This window comes from Chelmon rostratus, chromosome 2, assembly GCF_017976325.1.
Source record: "Chelmon rostratus isolate fCheRos1 chromosome 2, fCheRos1.pri, whole genome shotgun sequence".
NCBI classification, from domain to species: domain Eukaryota; kingdom Metazoa; phylum Chordata; class Actinopteri; order Chaetodontiformes; family Chaetodontidae; genus Chelmon; species Chelmon rostratus.
In genome coordinates this window covers 9,898,554-9,906,908 of record NC_055659.1, presented here as the reverse complement: position 1 = coordinate 9,906,908, position 8,355 = coordinate 9,898,554, and the positions used below count along the sequence as shown (strand labels likewise).

The window sequence follows — 8,355 nt, the reverse complement described above, 5'->3', positions numbered from 1 at the left end:
CTTCTATCGTCTGCTGTTTGAGTCTCGTGACAGATGCAGCGCTAGTCAGCTGTTAGCATTTTCAACGTCTAGCTTAGTAAAAGCCATGATATTCAGCTAGCTAAAGCAGAAGAAAACACAATCCCAACGATCGAACGAAGATGTTGTCTCGTCTACTTAAGGAGCACCACGCGAAGCAAAATGAGCGAAAGGAGCTGCAGGGTGAGGAGATAGCTGGCTAGCTGTCGTGCTAACAGATGCTAAAAACAATGCAAGCTAAGTGAGTCGTCAGAAGGCCCCAAATCACTATAGAACTGATGATTTGTTTGTCCATGTCGATGTTTTCACTTGCACAGAGAGACGCAGACGTGAAGCTATTTCTGCAGCCACCTGTCTGACCGAAGCCCTGGTAGACCACCTCAATGTTGGGTATGAAAATTCACCTGCTTGCCCCTTGCTGGGTTTTATCCCTAGGTTTAAGAGACGTCCTGATGTTACCTTTCATAACGGTGGAGTAGTGATAATTGAGGATTTGGATATGGGATGTGTTCACAATCGAACACCCTCACCAATGAAGGAGTTATGTGCTAGTAAAACTTATCCTCTACGTAGTTCTGTCACACATTCTGACTAAAACCGTTGTCACCTCACTCACAAACACACCCAAAAGAAGGCAGCGTTTGTATTTAATTTGAATTACACCTGTGAATCAACTACAACAACCCATACAGGTAGCTTTAATCATATGTTGTTTAGGCCTGCAACTAGTGGTTTCCATTATTGATTCATCTGCCAATTACTTTCTCGATTGCTCATATGATCTATAAAATGTAAGAAAAGCTCTGACCTGGATGATATATCTATTATGTAAAATATTTGGCAGTTAATGTTCTGTTGATTGACTAATCTTGTCGGCTCAAATGTTTTTGGGGCTGTACTAAGGATTGTTTGCATTATTGATTCATCCATCAGTTTCTTTCGGATTCTACGTGTCAGTCAATAAATTGCCAGTAAATAGTGAAAAATACAATACCAATGTGATGTCTTTTAATAGCTTTTCTCTCATCCAACATTCTAAAACCAGAGATACTTAGCTTAGAATAATAATAACCACAAAGAGCAGTAAATCCTAATTTTTTTAAAAGATGGAACATTTTTTCCTCATAAGCAATGCTAATGATAAATTTGTTTAAGTTGCCTCCTGTTGCTTGACTAATCATTTTAACACTTCAGTATATGCCATGATGATTATTCATGTTGCTGCTAGATATCAAATGTTAACAGATCTTACTGCAGATTCTACTTTAATTGGTCCAGTGACAATTGATGAATGCTGTGCTCCTGATACAAGGTATACATATATTCTAAAGAATTCATTATAAACATGTTCCTTGAAGTCATAGGCAATGTATGCTATTGCCTGACTAGGTACTGTGGTTCCCTTAGAGATCTCAGTCAAGCTGACCCACCCCTTTTTCCCACCACCAACACCTCTTTCTGCGCCAATAGAATAAATCAATCCATTCTTGGCAGGGCAAAATTGGCCTAATGTGTGACACAACAACAAATAATGCATTAAGACTGTTAGAATTGTGAAAGTTGTGGTGAAACCAAGACAATCAGCTTAAAGAACAAGAGTGGGATGCATAGGCTATTGTTGTGCTGTTCCTTTATAGAAAGGATTACGGCCAAAATCCTTGAGTGACTTGGTAAGATTTCGTCTAGTTTGAATATTACAGTATGTTGTTAGTTTAAATGGAGAAATTAATGACTTAGACTTTGGACCATCAAATACAATTTCACTCTCACATGCCACGGTGGATTTATAATATACTATGCTATATTTTCATGTATTAACAATACTGCTGCACTTCTCATTGTTTTTTTCTGTTTACTTCAGAGTTGCCCAGGCATACGTGAACCAGCGTAAGCTTGATCATGAGGTGAAGACTCTCCAAGTGCAGGCGAGCCAGTTCTCGAAACAGACTGCTCAGTGGATCAGTATGGTGGAGGGTTTCAATCAGGCCCTAAAGGTAGGATACACTGTGTCAATATGAAATGAATGTAAAAACAAGGCTTTGTATCTCATGCAATCTGCTCATATACAATATCAACTCACAGATGTCAAGTACCCTTATTAATTTAAGTTAAATGTTGGATGTATTATTAGCGGCTTCAGCACTCTGTGACCCTCTTACATTTTACTGAGTGCAATTCATTGTTAATATCAAAGATATTGCCTCTTGAAGATTTAACCCTTTCTAGTGTCTTATCCCACTGTTCACCATGTTAAGATAAAAATAATACAACAAGAAAATTGGATCAAAAATTATATATATTTAATCGAGTTTAATAAAAGCAAATTAGTTTTATTTAAGGGACTTGGAGCAGGTCCTAGATCTGAGCAGATTTGACAGGTGGTAAAAGCAATTAATTAATGAGTTTCCTCTCCCTTTGCAATTATCTATCTTATATGATCTTCACAGGGTGAAAGGATGGGAGTAAATGCCTGTTGCTTGTCCTGGTGATAGGTTAGATTGGTAGATGTGCACTGTGGTGACATTAATACTGTTAATATACTGTCTTTTGAACAGGAAATTGGGGATGTGGAGAATTGGGCCCGCAGTATTGAGATGGACATGAGGACCATCGCCACAGCTCTGGAGTATGTGCACAAGGGTCAAGTTCAGTCTGCTTCCTCATAAACTTCATGGTGGGACATTTACAGCTGAAACTTTTCACTGGAATGAAACAGAAGTGCAGTTGACTCCTGTCAGCAAAGATGCAAGCAGCAGTGACTTTGCTTGTTTGTACGCCCCTTTGAGTGGGCTAATGCTGATGGTTACTTTGCTCAGAGGGCTGTTTAAAGTCTGTTGCATTTGACAGTTAATTGCACGCCTGTATCACTGCTTAGGTTCTTGTGTGAGCAATGGTATTAACCTGTACAAGCACAAAGTGATGCTTGAGTTCAAAGATTAAGCTTGTACATGAAGCGAAATAGGTCTAACATCTATTAAGTAGCGACTTAAGTTAACAACTAACATTTTGGCATTTGAATGATTGGGGGCAGAAAAGCTAAAAATCACTATGGGGTTTTTTTTTGAAGGTGTCACATGTAAAAACCTAATTCACCTGCTTGTAATAGGTTTAAGAGGCTGTTGACAATTTGCCACCTGTCTTTTGTCTGTAGTTTCTCCTAAAAGCATTTTATAGGAAGGATTATTTTCAGCACCTGATACTTGAGCTTTATATGTCTATGTATTTTATGTCTTTGTACAGTGATGACTGTACTGCTTTGCCAGACAATTTTACTTCAAACTTTGTTACCATTTAGTCATGGAAAATTATTTTTAATAAAGTAAAAAATGCTCTCCTGTTTTTTTTTTTTTCATGAAGCAAGGCTAAATAAATATGCCACTACAACAGCTGGTGTCTGAAAAGAAATCAAAAAGAAAGAAAAGGAAAGATTTGCATGAAGAACCTCATTTGAAAAATGGAAGTTTTAGCAAACTGCTTAAAAAGGCATGCTCAGGGAACTTTTTAGTTGTAAAGGACTTCTGGGTGAAGGTTTGATGGAGGCTGATGGCTCATGACAGTTACAAAAGTGGAAGGCAGACTACCAGATGACAAAGTAATAGCAGACATTCAAGATCTTTAGCGACAAAGTTTTGCTACTAAACTACTGGCAAACCACTACATACAAATGCTGGACAAGTATTTGCCTGGCTGGGTGATTGGACACTTCCTGGAATGTGTGACGTGAAGGAAAGTTGCGTCACAATGCACGAGGCTGCTGAGTGCAGTCATGTAATTGCAGGCGTGTTTGGTAACCAATGAAACTTTCAATTCACTGTGTACTATTATGATAGAAAACCCAGTGTCTAGAACCAGCTGGCAGCACACTTGATGCTTCATTTTGCACTTTACATTGCATAGAAATATGTTAAATATTCCTCATGCTCCCAATGTCAGTGTAAAAATATATCTTTATCTTAGCCAACATTTTGACAACAAATGGTGCTTAGGGCATGCAGGGTGCAGTCACGTTTATACAAAATACTTTTCTTTATTACACCAAAGCTCTGTTTAAATAATATGTTGATAAGCCACAGCACAGTACAATGGCCACTTGTTTACTTTCCACATCAGCAGTATGAGCTGACTAGACATGCGCCTCAAAAGTAGACAACCAGTTACAGAGTATACTGCATATGTTGTTATGCTTTAACACTGATATAATAGCTCAGTGAACCGAATGAGCCAAAGAGATTATACACATGTTTTTGAGGGTGCACAAGGCTTTAACATGTGGGATTACTATCAGTTTGTTTTAACACTCTTAAAACATAAAGTGCTTATTATGCCTGTAAACCCTGGAAACCAGCAGGTTCTAAAAAAAAAAAAAAAAGAATGGGCGAGATTTCTGGTTGAATACCAGAAGAACCTGATGTGATTTCAAAGTAGGGCATGTACCGTAAGAAATAAATGTTCTTTGATATCTAAGTTCACGCTCTGTTCAGAAAATTCTCTGTATTCTGTAATTCCCACCACTTTATTTTGTTCTTAAACACACACATGTACAAACCAGGTGGTTACGGATTGGGGATTACCAGTTGCGGACTTGTCTTAAGGGATAAACCAAAGGGATAAAGGCTCTCTCTGACCAGCCTCTCTGAGGCAAGACAGAAAAATAACCAGAAAGGGAAAGGGAAGAGGACGGATCACTTCCATCACTTCTCGGTAAGAGGAAAAGGTAGGATAGTTTTTATGTAATTATGTCTCTCAAATACTTTCTCTGCCTTGCATGTTCTGGCTCAGATTTTGTTTTATTTTCTTTAATTATTATTGCTGATTAATCTCTGTCACGTTGGTAACAATCACAATTTCCTGTTGCGAATGTTCAATTTAATCCACAACAAATAATTAGTTTCAGTATGTATAATGAAAGCTTGCAGCAAACAGTAATTGAGGTTTTAAATTTGATTAGTTTTACCTGATCAGATTATATCGATTTATTTGAGTATTGATGTGTTCTGATTCTTGGTATAGTGGTTTTAAACTAAATGAAGTTTTCTTAACCTGATTTGTAATTTTACAGGATCGTTTGCTTTTTAATTAATGTTCTAAGGCCGGCAGCAACAGCATGGGTCTTGTATCTGATTAAAGTCTGCAGGCAATTTTGATATCACAGATAAGATGACCCATTCAAATATCTTTTTCTTTTGTTTTTCTCAGTAACAAGCCAGAAAACTAATTAGTTTTCAGCAATGAGCAGCTTAAGCAGCTCTGTCACGGGCATTAAATTTATGCTTCAAAACAATGCAGCCCCCCTCCTCGGGTCTCCCTCCCTCACAAATGCCTTTCTTTCTTCCATAAGAGTATTATCCAAATATTTCTCATGTGCCCGAAGCAGTTCTGAATTACAAGCACCTCTACAAAAGCCCTCTGTGAACAAACTCATTGTATTCCATAAGTTAGCAAAAAGGTTCAATTAACAAAGACAACGCTGCAGTAAAAGCTAAAATGCTGTGAAATGGAGTAGGGATTTGGTTGTGGGGATTCCTGAAATAGGTCCGAGTATTTTTTACTTTCCATTTCCTCAAAATCGGATTTGGCAGTTTGCCATGTCAATACTCAGTAACATTTGCTCAACATGTTTTTTCAGCAAGCACTCAGTCCTCCAGGTGACCAAAAACCACTTCTAATCCTGGAAGCAGCATGGATACGCAGTTTGTCTATGACCTTTTAGGGTAAGAAATACCAGAGCTTCACAACGTTTTGGGGAAACATTTTGATCGTCCATGCTTACACATCTGGAATATTGTCTAAAAGTTGAATCCTCTTGTCCAAACTTCTCTGATCTCTTTCAGGGAAAATGCTTGGCTGTACATCAGTGTTACCTTCGTGGTGTTGTGGATTATCGTGTGGCTGTACAGAGACAGCCTGGAGATTGAGGACTTCGGGGACAAATATGTCTTTGTGACCGGCTGCGACTCGGGGTTTGGAAACCTGCTGTGTAAGAAGCTCGATCGTAAAGGTTTCCATGTGCTGGCTGGCTGTCTCACAGAAAAGGGAGCTGATGACCTGAAGAGGGTGGCGGGGCCCTATTTGAAGACTGTCCTGCTGGATGTGACCAATCAGGACAGCATCCAGAAAGCCATGGAGTGGACCAAGAAGGAGGTTGGCGATAAGGGTGAGAGATGATGTTGCATTGGTTGAATAAGATGACTCAGTAAATCAAATTGTACAAGCCAGATAGCTAACACAAAGCATGCTCTCCCACCTTTTGTCTTTCATTTCCTTTGTAGGACTTTGGGGTATTGTGAACAATGCAGGACGCTCATTACCCATGGGCCCGTCGGAGTGGATGAAAGTGGAGGATTTCCACAGCACGCTCAAAGTCAACATGAATGGCGTGATTGGCATGACAATGACCTTCCTGCCGCTCATCAAAAAGGCTCGCGGCCGCATCGTGAACGTAGCGTCGGTGCTGGGCAGGGTGGCTGCAAACGGTGGCGGATACTGCATCTCCAAGTTTGCGGTGGAGTCTTTCTCTGACTGCCTCAGGTAAGACTCACACAGCCTCATCAACATCGTATGAGAGCGTATTCTGTGGAGCCAGGCAGTCTGTTTCTCTTACTTATGAAGCCCTATATTCTAATTATGAGGAGAAATAGTCATTCAGGTCATAATCTTTATATCTTTATTGTCCAGTTAGGGAGATTTGGTTTACAGACACAGAACATTTTCAGTAATATAAAAGTTAAACAGTAGCACATATTTAGAGCAATAAAACACACTGCACAAGAAATTGCAGTAATGTACCAAACACACTGCCTCAGCAGATGCCAGGCAGACGAATACTGGGCTGATGAGGCCAGACAGGGAAGAATATTGGTCTGTCTTGCTGCTTCTCAGTAATTTATTTAGCTGTGCTTACCATGAACCGATGCCTTACTGTATTTATCTACTAGATATAGTATTATGTTTTCATTTGTGACTCTCAAGCTGCGAAGCCCATTTATGATATTATAGCCTCATGCAAGAGGTCACAAACCTGTTTAAAGCTCTGTTACTTATATAAAACTCACATGCAGTCCTATCCTACATCACATTTCTGTCTTCAGGAGAGATATAAACTACTTTGGAATCAACGTGTGCATCATTGAGCCGGGGTTTTTCAAGACTGCGGTGACGAGCCTCGATCCCCTCGAGAGGGAGCTGCACCGCCTGTGGAGCCAGCTCAGCCCTGAAGTGCAAGCCAGCTATGGAGACAAGTACCTTGATAAGTGTAAGCAGACTTTTAATATTTATTTGGACCCATAATGCAAATTATGAGCGTGCATTATTTGAAATGTGGAGAAATGCTGTTTTTTGTTTTAATCTCTGTTGTCAGAGAAAAGGCCAATCAAAAGACACATTTTAAAAGTCAAATTAACCTCATTCTCAACTCATATTTTCCTTTCTGCATTAACATCACACAGCATGTGTCTCCTCAAAACAAGCTGCTCTGCTGCATCTGAAGGCAACGTGAAATTTCCAATCAAAAACACTGTCACATACTTCAGCAATCTTAAAAAATATATACATGAGGATATACATTAGGAAGAAGATTATATTAAGGCTGCATAGGTCAAAATTCAGGTTCACTGTGACTCTCAGTCAGTGTGCAATACATATAAAAAAAACATGCAGTCAAGTAAAATGAGTTTTATGTTAAGAATATATTCTTATTTATCCTCATTTTCAGATATCAAGGTCCAGCGTTTGATCATGAATGCTGTCTGCGACTCCGACCTCACCAAGGTGACCAGCTGCATGGAGCACGCTCTGACTGCTGCCTACCCACGCACCAGATACAGCGCCGGCTGGGATGCCAAGCTTATCTGGATCCCCCTCTCGTACATGCCTTCCTGTGTAGTTGATATTGGACTGAAGCTGGTGCTGCCTCGTCCTTCAAAGAGCGTGTAACTCGTGATGTCTTTGAAGAAATGGCTTTAAAGTTATCTGCCTTTTGGTGTCATTCTGATGCAGTATGGAAAAAGAAATTAATCTTTTTGCCTTTCAAAGAAACCCATATTCCTTATCTGCATTGGCCATGCAATGATCTGATGTTGCAATTATGATATTTATATGTGGATAATCTGCCATGTTAAAGTATTGTCAAGAAGAAAATAATGAAACTGTATTATATAATTGACTGTTCAATAATTGTCTTGTTTGTTAACACTATGCTGTGCCTTTTGACGCTGTTATTTATGTTCCTTGATATGGACACGGTTAACCATCAGAGGCTTAATAAACAGGATTTTACCATGATGATACAGTGTTTCTCAGAATGCAAAGACCATACAGGCGACACATTAAATTACATAC

At 39.3% G+C, this 8,355-nt stretch overlaps 2 protein-coding genes across 2 annotated transcripts; both read left to right on the top strand.

Annotated features, from left to right (window-relative positions):
• Positions 1-21: 21 nt before the first annotated feature.
• On the top strand, positions 22-3,342 carry bloc1s1 (biogenesis of lysosomal organelles complex-1, subunit 1). Its single transcript, XM_041957464.1, has 4 exons — positions 22-201; positions 336-408; positions 1,880-2,012; positions 2,574-3,342. The coding sequence occupies exons 1-4, from the start codon at positions 141-143 to the stop codon at positions 2,682-2,684; spliced, it is 378 nt and encodes a 125-aa protein (XP_041813398.1). The 5' UTR covers positions 22-140; the 3' UTR covers positions 2,685-3,342.
• Positions 3,343-5,642: 2,300 nt separating this feature from the next.
• rdh5 (retinol dehydrogenase 5 (11-cis/9-cis)) lies at positions 5,643-8,252 on the top strand. Its single transcript, XM_041956904.1, has 5 exons — positions 5,643-5,729; positions 5,850-6,172; positions 6,288-6,546; positions 7,107-7,270; positions 7,730-8,252. Exons 1-5 carry the CDS (start codon positions 5,698-5,700, stop codon positions 7,948-7,950), a joined length of 999 nt encoding a protein of 332 aa, XP_041812838.1. The 5' UTR covers positions 5,643-5,697; the 3' UTR covers positions 7,951-8,252.
• The last annotated feature ends 103 nt before the right edge of the window (positions 8,253-8,355 follow it).

Bases quoted from the DNA above. Each gene is read 5' to 3' on its own strand.
- bloc1s1 (XM_041957464.1), top strand. From the start codon at position 141: ATGTTGTCTCGTCTACTTAAGGAGCACCACGCGAAGCAAAATGAGCGA. The intron at 409-1,879 runs GTATGAAAATTC...TGTTTACTTCAG, and splicing joins GTAGACCACCTCAATGTTGG to AGTTGCCCAGGCATACGTGA. The intron at 2,013-2,573 runs GTAGGATACACT...TCTTTTGAACAG, and splicing joins GTTTCAATCAGGCCCTAAAG to GAAATTGGGGATGTGGAGAA.
- rdh5 (XM_041956904.1), top strand. From the start codon at position 5,698: ATGGATACGCAGTTTGTCTATGACCTTTTAGG. The intron at 6,547-7,106 runs GTAAGACTCACA...TTCTGTCTTCAG, and splicing joins TCTTTCTCTGACTGCCTCAG to GAGAGATATAAACTACTTTG. The intron at 7,271-7,729 runs GTAAGCAGACTT...CCTCATTTTCAG, and splicing joins AGACAAGTACCTTGATAAGT to ATATCAAGGTCCAGCGTTTG.